The sequence below is a fragment of the Podarcis muralis genome, chromosome 9 (genome assembly GCF_964188315.1).
Source record: "Podarcis muralis chromosome 9, rPodMur119.hap1.1, whole genome shotgun sequence".
Classification (NCBI taxonomy): Eukaryota; Metazoa; Chordata; class Lepidosauria; order Squamata; family Lacertidae; genus Podarcis; species Podarcis muralis.
This window is the reverse complement of record NC_135663.1, coordinates 35,998,289-36,025,264: the sequence shown is the minus strand read 5'-3', so window position 1 is coordinate 36,025,264 and position 26,976 is coordinate 35,998,289. Positions and strand designations below refer to the sequence as shown.

Genomic DNA, 26,976 nt, shown 5'->3' with positions numbered 1-26,976 from the left:
CTAGCTGTATTTTAAAAACTGTTCAGATGGTGACAGCACATTGGCACCGCTATCTGGGTTTGAGAAACCAAAAGTGAGAGCCCCCCATTGGCTGGGAAGCTCAGCTCCAGGAACAATATAGCTTATTGCAATTGTGTAAAATGATATGTAAGCAGAGTTTTGCTCTTCATGTCTGCACTTTCCATATGCAGAGCCATGTATACAGAGAGACATTTGAACAGCTGCAACCCTAAGCAAAAGGGTTGGCCAGGTGAAAAAAGAAGGCAGGGCTCGTCCTATACCTTTAATAGTTGCGTAGAATAGGGATTTTCAGCAGGTGTAGTTTGCATTGCAAGCTGCATCTGTTGAAATGTCCTCATCTAGCAACTATCCAAGGAACAGAAGCAGCATTGAATTTTTTTTCAACTGGCTGCCCCATCCTTAAAACACACTTGAACAGTCTCTCTGTAAACATGCATAGACTTTAACATAATCATAGTCTGGTGTACTTTGCTCAGTTAGGTTTTTTAATCCTAAACCAACAATAGCAAATGAAACAGAACCTAGTACACAGGTTGTTTTTGTAAGCAACTGATATGCCCTCCAACAGTTCAATAGATGAAAACAGCCCAGCACCAAGGCCTGGTGGAATATGGTGAAGCAAACGCCATTCTAGTTAAAAATGCATGAAACCAGATGGTTCTAAATGCAAAAGCAGCCAAGCAAGTCAAATACACAAAACACTGTGATGCCCGAATAGGAATTTCTCCTGGACTTTGTCTCTGAATGAACATCTAAAAGTTACACTCTTTTTCACAATGCTGCATCTAGATTTTGCGTTCCCACACTGTGGTCCACAGACCACCAGTGGTCCATGAACTTCATTCAAGTGGTCCACAGTGTGCCTGCATTACATATTAATATTGATTCTTAATTGTGTTTTTATTGTTCCTTTTATTTCTTATATTGTACTTTATTGTATTGCAGTTTGAATTCCATAAAATTTAAATACTTCATTTCCCTAAAATATATTATCCTTTGGTCAACAGAAATACTTATCTACACAACATTCATGCAGGTTTCAAGTTTAATTTGGCCCCTTTCATGCTATGCAGGCCTAATAATAATCAGAAAAGAGCAGGTATCTACCCCAGAATCAGAGAGTGGGAGTAGACAGGCCAAGAAGCAGAGAGGAGTCAGGCTGGTGGAGAGTCACGGGTTTCTCCCCCTCCTGCTGCAACAATATTCCCCCGCCCAGCTTCCCAGAACCAGAAGAGGCATGAAAAGAGCAGAGGAGAGGGTGGCTTCATGCAGGTGTAGTCTACAATTGCTTGGGGAAAGCCCTGGAAATGAGGGGACTTTAGACAGCTGTGGGAAGGCAGGGACTGTTGGTCCCTGCAACTAATTCATGAGGCAAGATCTACCAGGGGTGAGCTGCTGGGCTCATTAGGCATGACACTCCACCAAGTCTGTGGAGATAATCATCTTGTAATTAAAGTTAACTCCTATTTGAACAGTGAATTACTGCCAGCTCACAATATATTTCTTATTATTTGGGTGTGGAATTTGATGAAATTTGCAGGGAAGTTTACCTCTTCCAAGAGGATGAATCCTGCCAAATTTCAGAAAGATGGCAGCAGTTGTTTTCCCACACAGTGAAATAAAAGGAATCACTTAATCTCCCCTAGCATTTTGCCTGAAGTTAGTCTGATGTTTGTATGCATGAGAGAGGCGCCCCCTGAGTAACAACCCTGGCAAACTGCAAAAAAAATTGTTCAGAGGCTTTTGTGTTAGTCACCCTTAAAGTTTATTTTGGGAAGGTAAGAACTAAAAAAGGATTCACTCTGTAGATAAAATTGTCCTGTCTGACTAGAAGTTTGACCTCTCAGACCCAAGAGAATATTCTCTCTCTCCCTACTGGGCTCTAGTGTTTGTTCTTCCTTCCCCCCTTGAGTCACTCCTGGTATTATGGTAAACTTAGAGGCATTTATTTTACTTTTAGCAGAAGCGTGTCTATAGTATTTTTCATGTATTGGTTGCCAACATGCCACAAAGCATTTTGATTTAAGTGGCCTGATTTGTAGAGAGCCCACTTCACCTTTGTCAAGCCCCAAGTCTCTCAAAGATTGCCCCAATTTGCCTTGAGATTTGGGATTCATTTGAATTCAATGGACAGGGTATCGGTTTGCAATCCAGCTGTATTATTAAAATTACCAGTAGGGGGCATTCATACCTTTCAGATAATGGTAGGATTTTCCTGAAATGTATGTTAAATAGTCAAGCTACACTCAAAAGGAAAGCAGATTCATGTGGATTTCAAATTGATACAAGGAATATAGACAAAGAAGAAGTTAATCTCAGTCAAGCGTGATCACTGCAGCACAAAGTATGGCCCAGGGGAACAAAGCTTATGGTAGAGATTCAAAATTGCTTTAGTGAACACAGAGACACAATGATTTATATTCCACTGAGAGCCTTTTCCATCATTATTAAGAAAGATGAGCAAGAAACACGCAGAACTAGAAGAAAATACAGTATGGTAAACCAAATTCTATTGCCTTTCCAATCTATCCCCACCATCATTCTGAGTTACAAAGCATCCAGTTTAAATTATTCAGGCAATATCCTAAACATTTCCCTTTCCACCTAAACAGATTCAATTAATTAGCTGATTAAAGCCAGGATTAGATGCTTGTTTTGTAGAAGGAGCTTGCCTCAAGCACAGAATAAATTTGCTCCGTAGTAGCATAGAGTGCTATTCAACTAAGATTTACTCAGAGTAGACCCATTGACATTAATGGACATGACTAAATTAGGTTCATTAATTTAAACGCAACTACTCCGAGTAAAACTTAGTTGAATACCTAGTGTATACCTAACCAGCCACACAAATTACATCTTCTCTAATGAGGGTGTATTATCCAGTTTCAGACCAGGTCTCTTTATTTGCTGTCCACTATGGTCAGGGGTACCTTTACCTTTACTATAGTTCTGTACTAGAGTTGATCAGCATCATGAGTAAGACATTACCTGAAAAATACACCTATGGTTAGCAGCTAATGAGTCTTATTACCAGGGTTAGTGACCAGCCACTTTTCACTTGGGCCTATGTTGCGCCCAAGGTCAAATGGCTGTACAAACCAAGTATGGTGTAGTGTTAGCTCAGGGAGACCCTAATTCAAATCTCCACCTGGCCCAGAAGCCCACTGAATGACCTGGAAAAAGTTGCTGCTACTTACCTCACCAGAAGTCACAATTCGGCATTGTATCACTTGAGTTTATTCAGGTTTGCTAGTGCCATCTAGTGGCTGATGCAATCATTTATCAAATCTGTTTTATTCATTGCATCTGAAAACAGTGGCTGGGGCAACTCAGTCAGATGGGCAGGCTACTATTAATTATTATTATTAACTATATCATAGGTGCTCTATAAACAATTGCTCCTCATGCAATCTAATACTGTGCATGTTTACTCTCAGGTAAGTGTCTCTATGTTTAGAAGTGCTTATCAAGTTCAGTACTGTCTTTCAATTACAGTGGTACCTCGGGTTAAGAACTTAATTCGTTCTGGAGGTCCGTTCTTAACCTGAAACTGTTCTTAACCTGAGGTACCACTTTAGCTAATGGGGCCTCGTGCTGCCACCGCACGAATTCTGTTCTCATCCTGAAGCAAAGTTCTTAACCCGAGGTACTATTTCTGGGTTAACGGAGTCTGTAACCTGAAGCGTCTGTAACCCGAGGTACCACTGTACTCAGCAGTTGCTCTCCAGGATTTGGGGCAAGGGTCTTTCACAACCCTACCTAGAGATGTCATGGAACAAACCCGGGACCTACTGTATGCAAAAGAGATGCTCTACCACTGAGCTCTTACGCTTGCCCTGCTGGGAAAAGATCCATCAATTGTGAATCAAACCAAATCCCTCTCTGAAGTTTAGCCCATCTTTATCATCTCATTGTATTCCTGGTGGCAAAATAGCGGCTTCTGGGCATGCTTGGAATGGAATGGGAACTGCTGCCCTTGCCACTGGTCGCTCTGCATCCCCTTCAGAGGACCCGTTCATTGAGCATTCATCATGATGTGCTTGGGCAAAGCTTATTCCGTTTTTAGGCTACGCCCGGTCATGATGGAGCATCTTTTCTCATTTGCTTACAGGGCAGTTTATATGACAATGAGCATTCATCCTGATTTGCTTGCAGGGCGTTTACATGCTTCCTCGTTCATCATTTCTTTATCTCACAGTTTTCAATGCATTTCCCTGTCACATTCCAAATCTCTCCAGGAGCAGTAGCAGAGCAAGCTGCTGGGGCGGCTAGGGGCAGAGCGAGCTGCCCATAGGGGCGTAGCGAGCTGGGGCAGGGGGCGCTGCCGGAACCATGTCCGTCTCAGTACATCACCTTGGGCTCTGGCAGGCTACCCCAAGGTAAGTACCACCCAGGGTACTCTGCCCCCCTAGCAACGCTACTGTCCAGGAGGTCTTAGAAGAAGCCCCTCTACACCAGTCTTAGCTGGTATATGCACCAGGGCTGCACACCTTTCTCTGTGGTTTGTCCAGGAGCAGGGGTCATGAAAGGCCTATGGGTGTACTGAAGGCTGCTTTGTCCTGCTGGGAGGGGTGTTGGCTTAATACGGCAGTGGCAGGCCTTTTCCCTTTGAATCACTCTGATTTGTCTGTGGGGGTGTAAGAAGACATTGCATCAACCAATTGTTATCCCACTTTTCCGGTGCATTTTTTCTGTCACTTTCCTTACAGCAAAAAAAAAGTCTGTGGAGTGAGTGGGGTGTTTACCAAGCGCTCCAAATCAACTTTAATGGCACAACCTGAATTTGCAGGTATGTGACTGAATCCCACCTGAAGATAGCAACAGACAGGGTAGCACTTTACATGTCAGCAGGGAGATTGTGGACTGATTCAATTAGTCTTTGCAGTTAGGAGCTGCAGGTATCAGGTTACAGCTAGGATTCCAGGGCAAAGCAGCAATGGCCAGACGCAAGTCTGCCTCCAGTATAAACAAAACATGCAGCTTCCTTGCTAAGCGGAGTTATGTTTGCAGTGTTTCTCCAGTAATTATGGTAATATGGATTCTTTTGGGTAAGCAATCTTCCTCATGCCAGCCCCCCAACAGCATGTCAGAGTGAGATCACAGTTCCTGAAACCAGGTACTGGATTGGCCACCCACAAATAGGGTGCTGGATTGGGGACAGTGATTTTTAGTTCAGGCCTAGCACAATGCAATGTCCCTTCAACCATGTTTTGGCTTATTAGCATTTATTGGTCTCTACCTCTTTCTTCCCATCTCCCCTATAAGTAGATGGCGCTGCCCTGGACCTCACTGGTAATCTAGCTAGCACATTGCATTGTGTTAATCTGTTCTTATACCATGACCGTGAAACTTTATTCAGCTGCTACATTTCTTGTTCTGTTTCATACCACCAGCCCAGCAAATGTGTGGCGGGAAAGGAACTCTTTACAAGAAATCAGAACTTGAAATCCATTTTCTACAATAATTCCTAGATTACCCTTCAGTAAAAACCCAGATGAACAGAGAAATTTTAAGCAGGCAGCTAAAAACAAATGCTGCAGGTGCCTGACTGGTTTCATTGGAAGTGCATTCCAAAGGGCTAGGTGCCACCACGCTAAAGGCCCTGCCTGGACTTAGTGGGCACCAGGTGGCCCTTGGGAGCACATGGCACCACTAAGTGTGAAATGTCTGAACACAAGAGATCACAGGAGAGGGGGAAGAACTGGTGTGGGAAGTCACCACTGCTCCATAAGAACTGGCTCTAGGAAAGCCACATTGGAGAGAAAGGTGAAAGGGCAGAGAAATCACAGCCTCATACAGAAAGAGTAGGAATGAATGTGCCACAAGACAGTGGAAGAAGTTGGGCAAGGCAGCATTATTTGCCAACTGGTGGGTGTAATAAAGCTAATTTAAAACAAATAAAAGACCTGGAATGTTATACTTTTTTCCTGTTTGAAAGCAAAATGACATTCAAATACATGTCTGTTTGCACAACAGCCATGTCGGTATTAAGAAGCCCCTAGTGAAATGCCACTGTCTCTGCCTTTATTCTCTTCATCATAAGGGTTTTATTCCTGTTTGATATTCCCTTTGCCTATTTGAGCTGTTTCTCTGGGAAAAGAAAGGCAAACAAAGCCTCTGTGTCTTCCTAGCAACAGTGCCAATTGGTTTTATCTACGTGCTCCAGTATTCTGCTGGGCTTCAGCAGCACTTGGCATAAAGCTTTTGCTATTAGTCTACAGAGATTCTCAGTGGCTGTAATACAGAGCGACTGAGTCATCCCCTAAAAATAGCAAGGAAGACGTCAGGTGAGCCAGAGGCGGAAGCTGGTTACTAATGATGGTTCTAGCTTCTTAACACATCTGGGGAAACCACATGACCCGAAATTGTGTATGTAAATTGCAAAACACCAGCACAGCAAAGCAAAGCATGCAACCTGTTTGTTTCCAAAGAGAGGACAAACCGTTCCCTTTTGCGTGAAGTAATAACAACACTGACTACATGCCAGAATACACCACAGAAATGTCTGTGGTCAGATCCACACCACAGACTTAAATCAGATTAAGTATTAATCCCACTCCTGAAGTGACCTGTGTGAACTGTTATTATGTGAGAAGGGGACAGGGAGCTGTAATACCTTGCCTACCTACAAATCCCTGGATTCCTTGTGAGAAGCTTTGATCCTTAAGCTGTCTGATACCTGAGTCTGACCACTGGTCCATCTGGCTCAATGCGGTTGATACAGACCAGCAACAGCTCTTCAAGGCTTCAGGCAGCAGTCCTCCCAGCCCTACCTGCAGACATCCAAGATGGAATCTGGGACTTTTGGCATGAAAGCACCGAGCTACATCCCTTGCCCCAATATGTTTGTGCTGTAGTTTGTTAAGGATGCTGTGAATTGAAGCTCTATGAAGGGGAACTACAGTTCTTTGGGGGGAACTCGTGTGTTTTATATGCCCATAGGATAGGCTTTGTATGTATGATGTGGATCTGCCCAAGGCAGCAGCAAGACATTGAAAACAACTTGACTAATTTGATGGAAGAAAGGACTAAACAAATCTGGACAGTCACCTTAATGGAGAAACTAACCCAACAAATAAAAACACATTCTATGTAAATGGATATTTTTTATAGCCCATGTGGCCCAAAAGGAACATGGATGGAGCTTACCACTGACTCATGCTTCATTATGGAAAGATGTTTTAGGACGATTTTCTCTCTTGACAAGTTCAGAATTGTATAAACCTCTAGAAAAACTGTACTAACAACTGAGTCTTGAAAATGTGGGTTTCCCTCCCTTTACTGTGAATTTATATGCTCCTTGTTGTATTAAATGATTTACTTCTTTTTCACCTTATTTTTTTATACACATGTATATGAGTACTTTCCTTTCCAGATCACTGTATGACATTACCATAATTTTTTTTAAACAAAATTGGTTTCTTGTTTCCCCCTCGCTTTCCTTACAGCAACTCTTCACAAGAACAATTCTACCTTCTCTGCCTGTTCTTTCCTCATCCACCCCAGGCTTAATTTGCAAGGATGCCTGCACCTGAATCCTGAAACATGAGGAGAAAAATACCTCAGACTGTGCAAGGGGGCCTCTCCTGAACATCTGCCCCCTTTCCCGTCTCCCCTGCCAAGCAGGTTACCTTCTAGAAAATGATGCCGCTTCTTTTCTCCCCTCCCTGCCCCCTTTCACCATTCCAGAAACTAAATAAATGTATCTTTAAAAAACAAGGAGGGGAAGAGCTAAAGTTAACATATATAGTGGTACCTCAGGTTAAGAACTTAATTCATTCTGGAGGTCCATTCTCAACCTGAAACTGTTCTTAACCTGAGGTACCACTTTAGCTAATGGGGCCTCCCACTGCCACTGCACGATTTCTGTTCTCATCCTGAAGCAAAGTTCTTAACCCGAGGTTAAGAAGCAGAGTCTGTAACCTGAAGCGTCTGTAACCCGAGGTACCACTGTATTGGGTCCAGGTTTGGGAAGCCTAGGGCAGGTTTCTGGCAATTGACACCCTCCCACCACCACCCGTTGTCTCCCTGCTGCATCCGCTGGCTTACATGACTGGCTGCAAGCACACAGGCTTACCTGTGGGCAACAGCAATGCAATGGGCCAGGAGCCATGTGACGCCTGCTGCATCTTACAGCACTGTGGAAGATAAGGTGGCCACCAGGTGCTGATTGGAGCCACGTGTCTGCTCCTGACAGTGCTGCCACCAGGTAAGCTGCTTTGTTAGCCAGAGGAGGAGGCTGGTGGCTGCTGCCTCAACAGCTGCTTGCAGGCAGTGGGGCAGAATGCCAAAGCAAAATCCCAGTAGGCCCTGCCAGGACACATAGGCCCTGGCAAAGGTCCCAATATACCAGGTCCTGATGCCATCCATCATCACACTTAGTTGCAGCTCAGGCTAGCTTTTCCCCCAGACTCAGTGGGCTGGGAGAAGCAGAGTTTTTTTAGCCAACAGAACAGACATCCCAGTGTGTGGCCTAAAGGCACCACCTTGCTGAAGCCAAGCAGTTCTGGGTTCAGTCAGTGCCTGGATAGGATGGTCCCATGACAGAAGAAAGTTGGCATATAAATGTAAGAAACTAATTACAGTGGTACCTCTGGTTACAAGCTTAATTCGTTCCGGAGGTCAGTTCTTAAGCTGAAACCGTTCTTATCCTGAGGCGCACTTTCGCTAATGGGGTCTCCTGGCACGCGTTTTCCGTTCACATCCTGGGGCAAAGTTCGCAACCAGGAGCAGCTACTTCCAGGTTAGCGAAGTTCGTAACCCGAAGTGTTCGTAACCAGAGGTACAAGTGTAAGTGCATACAATTATTTACATTTAGAGTCAAGGTTTTGGAGGAGGAAAATACTCATTGCATCCATCCTTCTGAAACTGAACTTGAAAGATTTCAATGCATTTTATTCCCATTTTCACTCAATACCACAGGAATGCTGTGCTGATGCAGAACCTGAATCCAGGCTGCAGTTTGCAAAAGCTCCTCAAGCCCACCCCCTGTCTATTATTTACTGTCCCTGATGCAGGACTGAGCCACAAAGAAAAGTGCACAGGCAATGCAAACTCCAAGTACCTCATGGATGCCCAATGTAAGTCCAATTACTTGACTGCATTTGCCATTGATTGTGGGCCCCTTTTTGAATATGAATGCCAAACAGCTGCAGGTTTAACCATCAGTTCTTTATCTGCATCTTGAAAAACTTTGAGGGCTAGATCAAAATCATTCCCCCCCCCCCTTTTTGTGATGCTTCAGGAATACAATCTTCTTTCATCACAGAGGAATATATTTATGGGATAATGCCACAATGAACTAAAATGTATTAAGTAGGGAAGAGAGAATGCCTAATGCTTCTACTCTATGCACAGAACATTGCAGCAAACCCCAATGAACTGGGTGGAACTTTTGCACATGGCCAGGCTGGAAGGCTGGAGTCCCTCACATAACTACTTGTTGGTAAATTCTATTGAATGCTATAGGATTTACTTTCAAACTAAACACATAAAGCCTCATGGGCATAGCCAGGGGGGCAGGGAGCAGGGCTGTCTTAAGCATATGTGGCGCCTGGGTGCAAAGATCTGCCGCCCGCCCCCCCGGTTGCCCAGTCCCAGGCGCGCAGGAGGGTGGAGCCAGCTGGCCACCTCAGCGTCTCGCTGGCTCGGTCACCCCCCAACTCACGGCGCAGAGCCGCCCATAGCAGAAGAGCTCACCACAGCGCTTTGACGAATGGGTGGGCTCTTCCCCGGACTCTCGGGCCCCAGACTCTCGGTCTGATGCCCCTGAGACCCCGTGCCTGGATGCCCCGCACCCCTAGCACCTATAGGTAAGACAGCCCTGGCAGGGAGGGACAGCTGCCCTCCCATCAATAAAAATCAATAAAAATATATAGCAAACTGAGGTTCTTTCCCCCCTAACAAAAGGCTTGCCCTCCCTAACAAAAATCCTGGCTACGCCCGTGTACAGACTCATGCTCTATGTCTCACTTATAGATTGGCTTCTGCAGGTAGCACCAAATACCACGAGGGTAGATATGTTGACTTGAAAACCCAGATGCAGTTGTGCATTTTTAACATTCAAATGGCAGGTCGGTTTCTGGTTTAAACATGTGTCTTTGCACTATCTGACAGATTAGCCACTGCAGATCCAAAGAAAACAAGTCCAAAAGATTTTGCAGATGTAGTCAAGAGAGTTTGATGCAATCAGTAGTATGTTTTAAAAGGATAAATTTGGAAACAGACCTGATCAACAACTAGAGTTCAGAGAGACCATGCTAGCATACTCACTACTTGATAACTCACAGATATGCAGTTTGATGTTTCCTTAGATGTGATATTTCCCCACAAACAGAAATCCTCATGTTGTAAATACCACTGATAACTATGTCTACAAAGTTAACAGTCTGGTTTTGCTATGTTATTTGCCTTTCCATTCTGGTCAACAGTCAACTTGATGAGGAAGCAAAAGCTGTTGGTTTTCTGCCTCCAACATCCTTCCTCGTTTCTTTTAAGGATATGAAAACTCCCTTGGTTTTGTATCTTTTTATACGTTAACTACTTTGGAACTACTTCATAGCCTTCTTCATTCCAGAGTTGAACTTTTAAGGGAAGCAGCCTTAGCTGAGTAACAAAGTACTTCTCTCTCAAGAAGGGTCTTGTGCTAGTTGTGGTTTTCATATACCAGGGGTCTGCAACCTTTAAGACAAAAAGAGCCACTTGGACTGAAGAAAAAACAACTGGGAGCCGCAAAACCATTGCGACATTTAAAACAGTGGGGAGTGTCGGGGCGCACAATGCGCCTCCTCCCCTCGCTAGTATCCGCCCCGGAGCCACGGCAAAGGTGTAAAAGAGCCACATGCAGCTCCGGAGCCGCGGGTTGCTGACCCGTCTTATACCTAGCAGAGAGACATCAGCAAACACTATTAATCCCAATGTTTGTCAGATACTTCATGCTGGGAAAACAGATGTCAACAGCTTATTTAAAGGCCTATGGGTTATTACTAGAGGTCCAGTCTATCTGTCTGTATAGTTGCAGCTTCAACTTCTGGAGTAGGTGGGATGTGTCTGTTGTGGTGCTGTGCTGAGTGTCGTACTGTAATTTTTCTTAAAGGAAAATCAAGGACACAGCTGCAGGAATGGAATAATAGGTAGCATTGTTCCCAATTGCTTTGGTCACATTCATACCACACATTTAAAGGACTGTGATAGCACTTTAAACAGTCATGTCTCCCCCTCCCCCCCAAAAAGGAAAAATTTATGGGAACTGTAATTTACTAAGGGTGGTGAGAGTTCTTAGACTATCCCCATTCTCCTCCCAAAGCTTCAGCTCCCAGGGTTCCCTGTGCAAAAGGATTGACTGTTATACCATGTTGGGAATTGTAGCTGTCAGGGATCTCCTTAACAGAACAGCTCCAGGAACTCTTTGGGAGAAGCCCTGACTATTTAAAGTGGTATCAAAGTGCTTTAAATGCATGTTGTGAATGTGGCCTTTGGTAAGATTTATACTGTTTTTTATCAGAAATATTTTTTAAGAAAACCCAAATAGGGATGATCTAATTGTAGAAAATGGTACAATACAGGAAAAAAAGAAAAGAGAATTCAGTATAGTAGAAGGGTAAAAGGAAAATCATAAGGTTTCCACAGAGGAATCCAAGCAACAGGGATTAAAAAAAACAACAACCAAGCATAGCATATAAATTTGCAGGTGTCAAGACATACCCTGCCAATTAGAAGTGATATTTTCCTTATCTCAAAGGCTCAGCATATTGTTGAACCAAAGGCCCACTCAGGGGACTTCCTATATTGCAGGACAATCCTTTGGCCTACCAAAGCAGCTTAAACATGACTGGCCTTTCCCCCCTCCCCTACTCTCCTACTGAAGGAAAATCATAGCTCATAACACCATGGGATGTTGGCAGAGGGTAGGAAGCGAGGGAAAGTGCAGTTGCTAACAACAGAATCATTATACAAATATCCCAGAAGGGGCTTGTGTCCTGGGTTGCCAATGGACCAAAAAAATGTGGCCTGCTCTTAATCTTTTCACGGCAGCTTGGTAAGAAGAAACCAGCAGGGGAAACTTTTCCTGGCATAGAAGAAACACATAATTCCCTCCTACTACCTGCAGATTAGGCACAGGAGCAAATCGGAGCCATAAAGAAGCTGATTATCCTTAAACACTCACACAACCAAGTTCCACCATTACTAGGCACACTACAGGCACTTCCAGACTTGCCCTATTTTTAGGTGGGAATCAGTCACATGCTGGTGAATTCAGGTTGCGCAATTATAGCTGATTGGGAGTATTGCACAACAAACCCTCAGTGGGGCCTATTTCCAGATACATTACTAAGTATAGCCAGTATGGATAACCTCTGCCCTGGGGGCTTATTGCAGGCCTCCCTGTCTAGCACTCCAGACTCTATCCAAGCCAGGTGGCCCAACCCACACTTCCCCTCAGACCACACCCTTCACTCATCCATTGGGGGGAAACTTCCAGGTAGAAATAACAGACCTGCATCTTCCAGAATGAGCTGTTAAGTTCCTGATGATGGACCTGGAAAGATGAGGAGAGTTGTGGATGACAAGTGGAGTGGACACTTTTGTTGCTGCTGGAGTCCTAGGGTAACTGTATGGCTGTGTTGAGCTGTTTCTTTAGCTTTCCCACATGGCTACCACGGTTGTAATAGGTTGGTAGGCAGGAATTGGCAGGGGAAGCAGTGAAGTATAATATATTACCACCTGGTAATTACTGCAGAGGACTATTTCAAACAGTTGGCAAGCCCCCACCCTTCAGCTGATCTGTGTAGATGAGCTGGGCTGCCTCCATTCCACTCATCAAACACCAATCTGGGCAGGTCATTTGCATATTTTGTTGTTGATGATGTCAAAATGGGGAAGGACATATTTTCAAAATTGTCTTGTGGGCGGTCACTCTAGTCCCTTAACTGAAGGCTGGCCACCCCTGTCATAATAAGATTGCCATACTCTACTAAAAGGGGCATTGGTTCTCGAAAAGCAAATCTTATGACATCTATTATGGAATAAGCTTTTGAAGACCCAAGACTATTTTGTCAAATATATGTGGTGTTCTAAATTGACAGATATAGAGGAGGAAAAAGTGTAGTGAGGCAAAAAGTCCATAAAATTGCATGAAGGAATGGAGGTAATTGTGTGTGTAGGTTTGCGCCAAGTTGTGGGGTGGGGGGTGGGTGTTTGCGCCATTTCTGGGAGATAAAATGATGGCTAACACAACAGTAGTAATCACAGCTGATAAATTTATCTTTCTAGCTATGCTAATGTAATCCCTTCATTGGGAAAAAATTGACTCTTTCAATTAAATTCAAACAGACAGGATTGGAATTTGCTGCTCCTATTTACAAGAAAATCAATAAAAATCCTTAACTAACTGAGGTTCTGCCGCCCGAAGCCAGCCCCACCACCCCCCCAACACACACACATAAATCCTGGCTACTCCCATGTCCTATTTAGTTCGGCAACATTTGCTGGAGCCTCGCCTCTTTGAAGTCTTTTTTGCTTAAGAATTCTGACTTGGGAGATCAGGTGAGATAGGAATGACTCTCTCACACCCTCCCTGAAAATCAGCTCGCTGCCAGAGCTCTGCAGGAGATTCCTGCGCCGGTTCTAACCCGGGTGGCGCAGGAACGGTGGAGCCTCTGCCGAGACCCGCACAGGACAGGAGCAAGGGCAGACAGGACGCGGGACTGGCTCCTGGAAGTGCAGGAAGGAGGAAACCAAACAACGTTGCGCAGGTTGTGCTGCTGGCGCTGGCCACGCCTTTTTCGGAACCTGGCGGCGCGCTAGTCGTAAGGTCGCGCGCTTGCGCATGGAAAGCGTTCGGCGGAACGGGAGCTGGTGACGTTCCAGGCCCCCCTCCCGTTCCCCTTTTCATTGAGCAGAAATGGACAGTACGAGCAAGCCATCTGTAGCAACCGAGCGATGGCAGGGTGGTTAGATTTATTCGCTCTGTGCATCCTGCTCCGAGCGGTGGCAGTTACTGGCAGCTGATCGCCCTGCGGATGCCCATCTCCTTAGCTGCCATAAGCTTGTCAGGCCGTGATGCGGACGATTTTGCAGTGATCTCGGATAGATCGGTGTTGCTCCCTGGCACGCTTTTTAGACCCATGTGCGCGCTCGCTGAGATCTTGTTAGGCTGTGCGCGTGCTTTAAACCTAGCGGGGGTGGGGTAGCTAGGGAGGTGATCTTCAAAGATCCGTGGTGCGCTGGGCGGCTCTCGGCAGTACCAATCCGGAGGTGTGTGTGTACGCGCGCGGGCGCGTTCTCGCCAGAGTTACCTGTTGTGATTTCCCCGTAGTCATATCACAGATGCCGAACGGTGGATCTCGCTCCCTGCAATCGCTCCCTAATGATAGATAGGCTTGGCCTTTACTCGTTAGCATCAGACATTGCGAGGGTGGTTTTTGGCTTGGTTTTTTTGCATTTATTTTTATTTTTTGCATTTTTCGTCTATGCAGCGGAGCGGACCTCCCGAGCTCTTGTGCCGGAAGGAGAGCAGCTGCTAAACCCGCGTTTTTCCGAGTGGGGGCGCCGTTCCGCAAGCGGCTCCTTCCCGGAGCTTGAATGCAGCAAGGAGGCGGCGAGGCTGCTGGGCGGGCCCAGCCGTCGCAGCTGATGCTCTCTGAGGTCACCCGCTCGGCTCATCCCCGCGTCCGCCACCGGGCGAGTCTTCTCGCCGAGCTGCTGCTGCCACTGTTCTCGGCTTGAAGAAGGGGCTGATCCGGGGCTGGAGAGCCGCGGTGGGGATGGTGCTGCTTTTCCTTGCCCTTTCTAACCCCGATGTACCTTCCTCTGGCCGGGGCGTTGCGGGCTCCTACCTGGGCTGGGCTGGGCAGGGCGCTTGAAGCCAACCGGGGCTCCGCATGATTTAAAAGCGAAATAAGACGTCTGAAGCGAACCCCGTCCAGACTGCCTTTGTCTTTGGCCGGGAGCATGTGGGTGAACCCGGAGGAGGTGCTGCTGGCAAACGCCTTGTGGATCACGGAGAGGGCCAACCCTTACTTCATCCTGCAGAGAAGAAAGGGGCACGGAGGAGATGGAGGCAGCGGAGGGCTAGCTGGTAAGGGAGCGAAGAGGGCTCCGAGGCGGGAGGGGGAGAAATAAGGGGCAAAACTGCTCAGTTTAGATCTTCTTCTTTTGCCTTTGGGGTGGGGGATGCTGCTACTGCTATTCCTTGCTGCGTTTATTTACATGCCATGTCCACGCCTGGTGTCTTGATGCGGGGTCTGCATTTGCAACAGGTGTGTGCATTTCACTTGAAGGTATACCGTTTGTGTGTTTGGTAAATCCAGGATGCCAGTTTTTCTTTCTTCATATATCTATATTGGCTTGCTTAGGCTTTTATTATTGTGTATGGATGGCTATATTCACCTGCATGTCAGTACTGCTGGGGTTGGCAGAGTCTCTACTGATTACTGTTTCCTACATCCTTGTGCAAAAGACTTAGAGTGGCATCCCAGAGTCCTTTGAAAATTGCACGAAGGAAGATTACTAATAGCACACACGGAGAAGTTTTAGGCTGCAGTTCTTGCACAATTTCTTGCAAGCAAGTCCCATTGGACTCTGTGGGACTTACCGGTACTTCTAATCAGCCATGCATAGAGCGGAGGTAGATTAATAGAGTGCTTTTGTAACTTACCTTCAAAGAAATTCTGTGAAGGCCACTCAGTAGTTATTTTAGATATGCTATACTGGGAGTGAAATACAGCAAGGTCTCACATTGAGTTTGGGACTTATCAGGAATGCAGGAATCCGAAGTGAAATAATTTATTCACAGGAGCACATTGCTTCTGTCTTGCATCAAGAAAAAAATAAATTCTGAGCCATCTGGCTCAAAAGATCTAGAATGGTTTATGGCAGAGTGTCACAAACTATAGTCTGTAGACCACAAGCTTCATTCAGGTGGAATATATGAAATACAAAAGAAGCAATAAAAATACAATTTAAACCAGCACCTATCGCATCATATTAGAATTGCTGCAACAGGCATGAACTCATTAAGTGATCTGCCACAACTCAGTGGTCTGTGGGACAGAAAGTTTGGGAAGCACTGATTTAGGGCATGTCAGTTTCTGTGGCCTACACCAGTAAATGTGTAACATGATGAGTCTCATTTCCTCATCTCCTTTTGCACTTCACTATTTCAATGAATCAGTTCCTCACCTACACCTAGCTTGGTTAGAGCCAGACAACCAGTCCAAAGCTGAAATTGAATTGAACTGGACTTGCCATTCTAGAGAACTCCTTACAATTTAATATGACAGTTTGAATGTTTTAAGTGTAGTGGTTGTAATTGTGGTGTCTATTAGCCATCTGTGTTTTTTGTTGCTAGCATAGATCATCTGGAAATAGTGAAGATCAGGCAAGACAACCAGGATTCAGCTTTTTAAAATTTTGTTTTACATGTGCATTGTCACTGTGTTTTATATGACTATCCTTGGTTGTAATTTGGGTTGAATTACAATACTGGCTGCAAGGCTCTGATGGCAACTGCAAAATGTAATGTCTTAATTGGCACTAAAGGAATATAAAACCAGGATGAGGGTGGGGAAGATCCTAAAGGAATTTTAATCCTGTAGCACTACAGTGTTGACAATTCCATCATTCCCAAAAATGGTTCTGCATCTCTCTCTGTTCTAGTCTAAGGTTATTTTTAGGATATTTTGATTCAAGTGTCCTAGAAAGCTTTTGCAGCAAGGCTCTTCCATTAGCCACTATTGTGCATGTCAGTTGTGCTGTACTTCCCAAGGACAGTTACCTAAATGGAAATCACAGGAATGGAAATCACAGGAATCTGCTTGTTTTCTTCTGCTTCCTAATCTGTATTGATATTTAATTGTATAAAGTCGAGTGACATTGGTGAAATGGCACACTTTTTCAAAAACATCCCTTGCCTCATTGTAACGTTGGGCTACTGTAAAGTAGGGTCTGGCAAATCTGAGTCACTGTAAGCGTGTCTTGATTCAAGTAGCTGCTTGAGTTTATCCCGTATATAACTTGGAAAAACTGTAACACCTCAATCACTCCTTTCTTGGCCACCTAGAAAATTCACAGATTATAAATGGTTCAGATGTAAGCTTCCTAAGTCAAAGCACTTCAGCCACCAAATCCTGCTGGATCTGCATACTAATTTTATGATTTTGTTGAAAGCAATATATTTTATGCATGCCTAGAATTCATTCCATCAGTGGCTGTTACTACATGAAATAAAGGCTTAGAAAAATGTGACCTTGCCTACATGCAACAAAAAATGGTAACAGAATACATTTATTGTTGAAGGTGTTTGCCTGAAGGCTCAAAGACAGCCCTTTTAGAGCAGGCATATAGTCTGTGTGGCCTTTTGTGCATTGGCTATCTATGCAAATCATGGCAATTTGCAAGAAGAAGTGCAAACAAAAATAGATCTAAAGGAAGACTCAGTTTGCCAGGAAGAGATTATTTGGCCTTGGAAGTCAGCAGTATTTCAGATTAAACAGATTTTGCAAATGTAAAGGGTTTGGCTAGAGCACGTTCAGCTACATGTAATTTCCTATTAAAATATGAAAACAGTTTATTAGATTGGGAGGATGAATCACAGAATACATGCTTTGCATGTAAAAGGTCCCAGGTCCAGTCTCTGACATTTCTAGTTACTGTACTGGGTAACAAAATAGAGAAAAATCCGTAACTAATAAGAGTGACTTCCATTCAAGCTAGGTAAGGAATGAGAAACCTTCAGATGTTTCTCACATTATCCCATGGACCATGCTGGTTATGCCCAATGGGAACTGGAGTCCAACATTTGGAGGACATCCTGTTGGCTGCATCTGCTGCACAGCACAATTTGCTTTTAAGTCATTCAGTGCTGAAACCCGTCATAACACTTGAAAGTTTAAATTAATCGCTGTGTGCTCCATTAGCATGGAATTGGTTTTTCAAATTTATGAGTGTCCGCCCATGATGTGCATGGATGCTGTAAGTGTGCTCCGCTCTATTGTGCATTTCTTTCTTGTGATGCACACTTCAGATCATGTACGGCAGCAACTGGCTTTCAGAGAAGCAACTATGAGAGTCCTTGCAGATTAGCATTAGAACTTGACATGCACTCCTAGTTCCCAGGCCTTACTCTCTGCTATTGTTTATGGTTCTATAACTGCTTTCAGGTGCAGTCTGCAGAATACCTACATAAATGTGTTTTTAGTGGCGTCCTCCATTTGGACCTCTCAGGGAAACAAGAGATGCTCTCTCTGTGTTTACAAGTTACATTTCTACAGAATTAGTATTTTTATAAATACAGTTTTTATGGTAGCAGTTGGATCACAGCAGTGTGGACTGTGGAGCTGTTTACTGCAGCCTGGGCATGTAACAGTAGTTTTAAGTTCATGAAATGGTGCCAAACATCTTTCTAACACATTTGTTTAGGTGGCTGGCAGATGGCTATCCGCTGACTACCGGGGGAATAAAATGCTCACAGAAACTGTGGTGGGAATTGTCTTCTCTCACCATTATATAGAAACAATTTATCAAACTGACACTAGTTTAGTGTGATAGGTTGGCATTAATAGATCACCAGCACTATTTTTTAAAACAATGTCATTTTCACATATAGTATGAAATATTTGGTATACAAGGAGCTTACAGCTTAATCGTGTGCATATTTACTTCTAAGGCTCATAGAGTTCTTTGGGACATACTCTCAGAATACAGGCTTGGGCTGCAATCCTCTGTGCTGTTAACTCGGGAAGAGCTTCACTGAACTCAAAGGGGCTTACTTCTGAGAAGGCATGCATAGGATTATGCTGTTAAATTCTTTAATGAAATGATTATTTTCCCCTTCAGTGCACCTAAATATTTCTTGCTGAGTTGAGACATTTTCTCAGTAAACTCTTAAGGGATTGACAAAGCATTTCATAATTCATTAAAACTACAAATTCTCTGGGCTGATGTTAAACTTTAAGTCTTTAAGGTGCCTACCTCTTTGTTATAGCAGCTAGTAAGGATTGTTAAGAAACTGGGCCCTGGGGATATTACATCAATGCAGTTCAGTCATATACACGTCTTTAAAAAGATGTAGCAATAAAAATATTTTAATTGATTTGTGTGCATAAAGTAGTTTTATATATGTATTCCTTGTTAAATCACTTCAAGATGTTTCATTGGAAGCAATTAACAAATGGGATGAAATAATAAATTAATACTATTTTCTCTGAAGTAGAGAAGAGTTCATGAGACTTACTCCCACGTTAGTTCATACAGAATTGTGGATGTAGTCTGCACACCTATATCTAGTTTCTATGGAGTAAACCCCATTAAACTCAATGGGACATAGTTTTGAGTAGGCACTGTAGAATTGTGCTGTATATCAGGGAAATTAAAATCTGCAAAAGATGAACCAGAATTTGGGGCTCCATAAATATTTTCATCCACAAGTGGACTCTAAGAAAGAAAGAAAGAAAGAAAGAAAGAAAGAAAGAAAGAAAAAGTCACAAAACTTCCATAGTTTCATTTATGTTTTTGCACTCTTTCAGTTATTTTGAACCTTCTTGTGCCCATATTAGGCAAAAAGTATATACCCACAAACTCTTAAGTTGGCAATGTGCAAAAATGGTCTGCTCCTTTAAATCCATCCTGCCCTCATCCTCAAATCAGAAAATGTTGTGAAGTACTTTCATCCCAAGGTCACTGAAGCTACTGGCTTCATAGATCTACTGAAATAGGGGGAAACCATTTTCTGAGTACATTCTTGCCTTTTCACCCAATAGCCTAATTACTGTTTTGTGTAGTTTAAAATAAAGCAGTAGTGCATCCTTCATGGTAACATAATTTCATATATCTTACCACAAATTATTTTCTTCATATGATTTTGTAAACACCTAAAACTCAATCTCTATCATTTGCGAAATTTTACAAAACTTTTCTTGTAAGTTATTGAAATTACCTTTTCTTGAATCTTTAAAAAATTGTGTAGCAAAAGTAAAGGAAAACTCATTAAGTCTTCAGGCAAATTGGTACTATATTTAGTATTTCTAAGGGCGTGTTTGGAACTCCAGACCAACTAAATTAGAGAAAATAGGCACTGTGGTATCTACTTTATAGGGTTATTAGGAACCAAACTGACGAAGATTAAAAACTTTGTTTAATGTTTCAAGAGTAACAAAATCATGAACAGAAGCTATAGTAATGGCATGTTCAATTTTAGTGCTATAAGTACTTGGCTTGAATTATTTGCTTATGTTCTAGGTTAAATGAATGGCTAAAAGTCAATTAATCATGGTATTGTGAAAATGTTTTGAATACATTGCACTTTGCAATCTCCTTGTTTTTAATTGACTTTTAATTTGTTGTTGTGCAGTACAGCAGTATCTTTGTAGAGGCAGGGTTTACTGCTTTTGATCCTCGCTGCAAAGAAGTAAGGATAGATTAACAAAGGAACTTTTCATCAGCATCTTTGCAGGATTCACATATATAGAAATGTTACTGTGGCCTTCATACTAACATTTACTATGGGAAGATTTAAATGTGTGATGTTCTGATGTGTTTTGGTATATTCTGTTGGAAGCCACTCAGAGTGGCTGGGGCAACCCAGTCAGATGGGCGGGGTACAAAAACTTATTATTATTATTATTATTATTATTATTATTTGCCCAGGTGGCTTTGGACAAGTTACTCTTAGGCATAATGGTATTATAAGGATGCTTGTGCTAAAAATACTGTGCAGAAAATGTTAAATAAGACATAGTGCAGGATTTGCTTTCAAACATCAGATAGTGTTGGCTTTCACATCCATGCAACACCAACATTTTATCCTTGGATTTGTGGGGCTGCATTTTGGTAATAAATTATCTTTTTTTAGCAGTGGGAGATCTCAGGAGAGTTATCCATTTTACAAAGTAGTTATTACTTATCCTTTTTTTAGACCAAATATGTGGCCTTTTATGCTAAAGGAAGAGGGAGGTTTTGGAACTCATAAGGGGATATTTTTAAAAAAATCTAACAGCCTATATTTCTACGCTTAACTTTGCTGCATATTTTGTGATTTTAAATCTATTAGTGTTTTCTCACCAAAGAGTACTTGCCCCAGGAATTTCCTTGTTATACCCATTTTTTCCTCTTGCCATCAGCAATTGTAAATTGACACTAAGTCATGTGGATGACTCTTCCTGTTGTTATTATTACTATTTAAATGAGTAAGCCTATTGACCATATGGCTTGGCTTGTGAAATGAAGGGGAAATTAGCAACCATAATACAGCCAAAAGGAAACAGCTGTTGTGATTTGTTTGTCTATTTCTTTTTAGTTTTCTTGATGCATAAGATTCCTTGGTGTAGAATAGATTTCAATCTCCCTGTGCTAAAAGGAAGTCAGTGAAAAGTTTGAAAATGCAGTAATAGCATATCTGATGGGCTCAGAAAATTTCTAAATCCCACTGCTTTACAAGGAGAGCAGGAGGGATGTGTCAAGTCTTTGCTTATACCTAGCCATGTATCCCATCCCTTGTCAATGTACATTTTGAGCTATGTAACCTGTACTCTGAGTTGGTGCTGAGACCATGTGCTAATTTCATTAATAATTTGGGGATTTCCAAAGCATAGAGTCTGAGTTCTTCATCCAAGGGTGAGAGCCAGGACAATGTACTGGTTCTGTATAAGACAAAGAAGAGGAGCTCATGTATATCCCATGGTCCTTTGTCATTTTCCCTTGATGGAATACTTGGCGAACTTGCCAATCTGTCAGGAACAAATTGCTGAAATGAAAAATAAAACCATCAAAATATGTTGATAGGCAAGTGAAGACATGTTTAGCAGCAGCAGGCATGACCTGGCACCAGAAAGGATTCATGCAAATATAGTTAATTATGTGCATATAAAATATGCAGATTGAATGGAGCCACAGAGCTTTGAAAGTGCTCCAAAAATAACCTTTGGTGCTGGACAGAATTGCCTAATCGCCTCGCTTTGATTTCAGCAAGATATTTCTGTAATATGGGACTTGTTAGGTTCAGAACTGACTGGTTTTCTACCTGGAGGTTGGGACTGGTTTTCTACCTGGAGGTTGCTGTGCTGTTGGGGCAACTCTTAAGGCATGAGAAACTGCTGTTTTCAGTATACAGATGTAAATCTTTGCTGTTGTTAAGTCTCCTCTTAGTCATCCTGTTTAAATGTGTCAAATGTCAGAGGTGTGGACTTCAGCTACATTGCAACATGCAAGCAGCACCAGCTTGGATGAGCATTTAATGCATTTTTGTATTGATTGTTTTACATTTTCTGGTTTTAATTGTTTTTATTTGTGGTATTTTTCTCTGGTTAAGTCACTTAGTAAAAAGAGACTAACGAATCAATATTAACAAATGGCAGCAACATCTTTACTTTCAGAATTTCCCCTTCTGAATAAGTGAAACTCCTTCGGACTCCTCTTCTCCTTGTCCACCCCCAAATCCATTGTTGGGAGCAACTTCACTGGTTACCTAGGTGTTGCCTTTCCTGCTTCCAGGCATGAGCATGAATAAAAGCCTGGGGAATACTTAAGAGCGTGTAAGCCAACATAATTAACTAGAAGATTCCATACTGCTGTATTTGGGGCAGTGTGTCTCTGAATACCGGTTGCTAGGGGATTCAAATGGGGATGATGCTGTTATGCTTATGTCCTGCTTGTGAGCATCCCTCAGACCTCTGGTTGTGAACACTGGGGATACAGGATGCTGGACTTAACAGGCCTTTGGTCTGATCCAGCAGAGCTCTTTCTTGTGATGTTATTTTCACTTTTTCCCAACCACATCTAAAATAACCAGTCCATGATGCTGCTGAATAATTCGTTCTTCCCTCCTGCATTTATAACTTCCAGTGTTATTAAGGACATCTGTCCTTTCCTCCCAGTAGATAGAAATCTGTAGAAATACTGTATAGAGTTGGAAGGGACCCAAAGGGTTATCTCGTCCAAACAGAAGGAATCAATTGGTGAAGAACACTTGGCAACTTTTTTGGCAGTCATTTGCAGCTGTTCTTGGGCTTAGCTCTGTACTGCCATTTCCTGGCTGTGCTCCTTTCCAGTGATTATCCTGCAGTTGTAAGAGACTGGCATGCTCGAAGTGCCAGCATGCTGAATAGTCTTGAGTCAGGCCCTAATTTCCCTGCTGATTACTTCTTGTTCAAGTGCACTGACGGACAACATGGGAGTTGGGGAGAAGATTCACACTAACGCCACAATTTTTCTAGAGTTCTTGGTCAGAGATCATATCTTAATTGCAGCAAAGGTAAGTGGTGGGTTAGAGGGAAAAACAGGACACAACGTTCAAATTCTAAAGCCTGCAGGGTCTTTTGTTTGTTTTTGTTTGTTTGCATGCATCCTGGAGTATTTGCAAACTTGTTCAAGCTGCCCTACTGTGGCTTTTGAATTCTCTCCCCCCCCCCCAATTTTTTTTATTCATTTTATAACACAAATAAAGAACAGAAACAGAAAAACAAACAATACAAATGGATTCTTGTCTTATCCTTATTTTTCTAAAATTGTTAGGTGGGCTTCCCCAAGTCCCACCTATCTGATTTTCATTTTACTTCATCTTTAGCAGTTTACATATATCATAATTTCTAACCATCTTTTTTTTTATCACACTTACCGTACTTTAACCATAAAAAACTTCACATTTTATCACTTACAAATAATACTGTTTTAAAATACACTATCTTCTACTTATAACCCCACAGCCTATATCCACTTCCAAAGCTATTCTTAAATATTAACATATTTTTTCAAATATTCCTTAAACTTATTCCAATCTTCTTCCACCATCTCTTCTCTCTGGTCTCGGAGTCTCCCGGTGAGTTCGGCAAGTTCAATATAGTCTATCATCTTCATCTGCCATTCTTTGATAGTTGGTAAATCTTGTTTCTTCAAGTCTTCACTAGCAATATTCTCGCAGCTGTTGTGGCATACAGAAAAAAAGTAACATCCTTTTTGGGGATTTCATCGCCCACTATACCAAGTAAAAAGGCTTCTGGTTTCTTAATAAATGTGTTTTTCAACACTTCATTTCAGTTCATTATAAATACTTTATTTTCAGTTCATTATAAATCCTTTCCCAGAAGTCTTTTACCTTGGGGCACGTCCACCACATGTGGTAAAAGGTTCCTTCTTTTTCTTTACATTTCCAGCATTTATTATCATGAGTATGATACATTTTTGCTAACTTCACTGGTGTTAAATACCATCTGTACATCATTTTCATCAAATTTTCTCTTAATACATTACAAGCTGTAAATTTTATTCCTTTTTTCCACAATTTCTCCCAATCCACAATCATGATATTGTGCCCCACATCCCTGGCCCATTCAGTCATTACAGATTTCACTTGTTCATCTTTCGTATGCCATTCGAGCAATAAATTATACATCTACCCCAATGGACCAACATAACTGTTTATGATTTTCATATGCAATATGAGATACTTCCCAGTCTCCTTCCAGGTTGTCGATTCTCACTTGGGAACCTGAAATCTTGAAACACCCATAGCTGCTTCTTGGCATGTTTTGCTTCTTTGATAGAGGATCATTCAAGTATAAGAGAGTTTGCTGAGCTCATGCTTCCTGATGAGTAAATGTGCTCAGCCAGTGATATGATTACTCGCTTTCGTTGAGTACACATCATACATTTAAAGCACATGCCCCCAGCAAAGAATCATGGGAACTGTAGTTTAAGGGTGCTGGGAATTGTATGTCAGGTAAACTACAGTTCCTAGGATTATTTAGGTGAGGGGAACTGTGCTTTAAATGCATGGGGTACTTAGCCCCCCAGGCTTCCTCTCCCCTATGGCTGATTGAGGCACTTTAAAAAATCTTATGCACTGGGATTTTACATTCCTGGGCAGATAGCCAAGTTCACCACAACATTGCTTTGCCTTTCCACGAAGCCCTATATCAATGGACATGTTCACTAAGCATGTTCCTATAAGACAGGGTGGGCAGCTTATCAAATATAGTGAATTACATCAGATTCCCTCCCCACCCCCATTATGTACCGAGATCAAATTGCAACCACAAAAGCTAGAAAATTACTTTTTACAATGAAAGCTGATATTCTCAGAATGCTAAATGAGTGCATTAGGTGCATGGGGCTCACTTGCAGACCACATGGTGCAAAGCACTCAGAGGACCATCTCAGAATGCTGGGTATGCATTTTTTTTGTTCTGTGCTTTCGTGTTTGAAAACCTATCTGTCAGGACTTTCAGGTTCTCTGAGGCTCATCATAGTTCGCGTGCTGAGCCTCTACATTGCACAGAGTCTCTCTCTTCTAAAAGTTTGAAGCAGTTGACCCTGAGGGAAACACCTTGCCAAACACAGCAGAGTTCAGCTAAAAAGGCTTTTCGACCCCCAGGGAACCTTATAAGGTGACTAGCGCTGGAGGATTCTTCGTGACAAAATCAGTCATGATTTTATTTCCTTTTACCCCTATGTGGGCATCGCAAGACACACAGAGGAGCCTTGAGAGAGCAAAATGTTGGCACCTCAGTTAGACAGGAGGGAGTCAACCCAGATTTCCCTTCTGCATCTCCAGCTAGCCCTGCATGCCCAACCCCAAGCCCCCAGCCACCACCTCTTCCTTCTGCTGGTCCTGCTCCCCTCCTTCGTTTCCACTAGTAGCTGCCTCTTTCCCCTCAGCCACTTCGTCCATTTGTGACAGGGAGCCTGTACCCAATGGCAACAGCTGGGTAACTATCTGCACAGCTTTCTATTATCTGTCTTGTGGTGGAGGGGGGCTGTATCGAACACTAGATATATTTAAAAATAAAGGGACCCCTGACCATTAGGTCCAGTCGCGGACGACTCTGGGGTTGCGGCGCTCATCTCGCTTTATTGGCCGAGGGAGCTTCCAGGTCATGTGGCCAGCATGACTAAGCCGCTTCTGGCGAACCAGAGCAGCACACGGAAACGCCGTATACCTTCCCGCCAGAGCGGTACCTATTTATCTACTTGCCCTTTGAGGTGCTTTCGAACTGCTAGGTTGGCAGGAGCTGGGACTGAGCTACGGGAGCTCACCCTGTCGCGGGGTTTCAAACCACCGACCTTCTGATCAGCAAGCCCTAGGCTCTGTGGTTTAACCCACAGCGCCACCCGTGTCCCGTCTAGATGTATTTAGAAAGCCATTTATTTAGAAATAGAAGCTGGGTTGCTTAAGGCCTACTGCTCTCTTCATTACTTTCACGAGTGGTCTATGGAAAAAGCTTGCCAGCTTCTGACAACCGTGAAAGGCACAGTGAGAGGGATGGCTACCATCCAGCAGTATCACCCAGGCATCTCCACTAGCCGCCCAACTTCCACCCATGACTGTTGACTCGTTCACGCATGCACCCTTCACCTGGAGAGCAGCCTCTTGAATGCGTAATTCCCAGGCACACCGCATCCAGAGGGTGACCTATGCCACCTCTGAATTTACCCAGACACACACCATTTGTTTCAAACACATTCAAAGCTTGACATTTGCACAGACACATTCATTAATCGGCCATTCTCCATTCATTCAAATATACACCCCAGCTTCTATCCACAAATAGCCACATAGTTTCTGTTGGGCTTCCAAAGGTGAATTTCAGCCAGTTTATACCCACAAATATCAGCCTGCTTCAGACTTGCAGCATCCACCAACATCCAAATACAAACTCCACCAGCTTCCACCCACCAACATCTGTCAGCTTCCGCTAGGTCCATCACCAGACAGCAGACAGCTTCTAGCTATGGATATCATCTGGTTTCAAGCCACAAAAACTTGCCGCCTTATTGATCCACAGCATGCTGCTGCTGCTGCTGCTGCTGAATGATTACGGTAGTTTGTTCCATCTGCTAGCTTGCCTTGGCGTGGAAGGAGACCACCCAGTGCTGAACACCACAGCTATTTCCCACTGTGTTCTCTTTGGGAAGTAAAACTACTTTTGCCTTGGTTTTCCCCTTGGTTCACCTTCATGTATC

General features: G+C 43.2%; 1 protein-coding gene across 2 annotated transcripts in view; it reads left to right on the top strand.

Annotated features, from left to right (window-relative positions):
- The first annotated feature begins 13,855 nt into the window (after positions 1-13,855).
- TBC1D9 (TBC1 domain family member 9) overlaps positions 13,856-26,976 on the top strand; it is a 53,628-nt gene continuing 40,507 nt past the window's right edge. The window contains exon 1 of one of the 2 annotated variants that reach the window (XM_077934052.1): positions 13,856-15,100. In XM_077934052.1, the coding sequence (XP_077790178.1) occupies positions 14,974-15,100 (127 nt within the window). In that variant the 5' untranslated portion in view covers positions 13,856-14,973. The remainder of the gene's footprint in view (positions 15,101-26,976) is intronic. The other variant, XM_028745061.2, reaches the window with a different exon arrangement.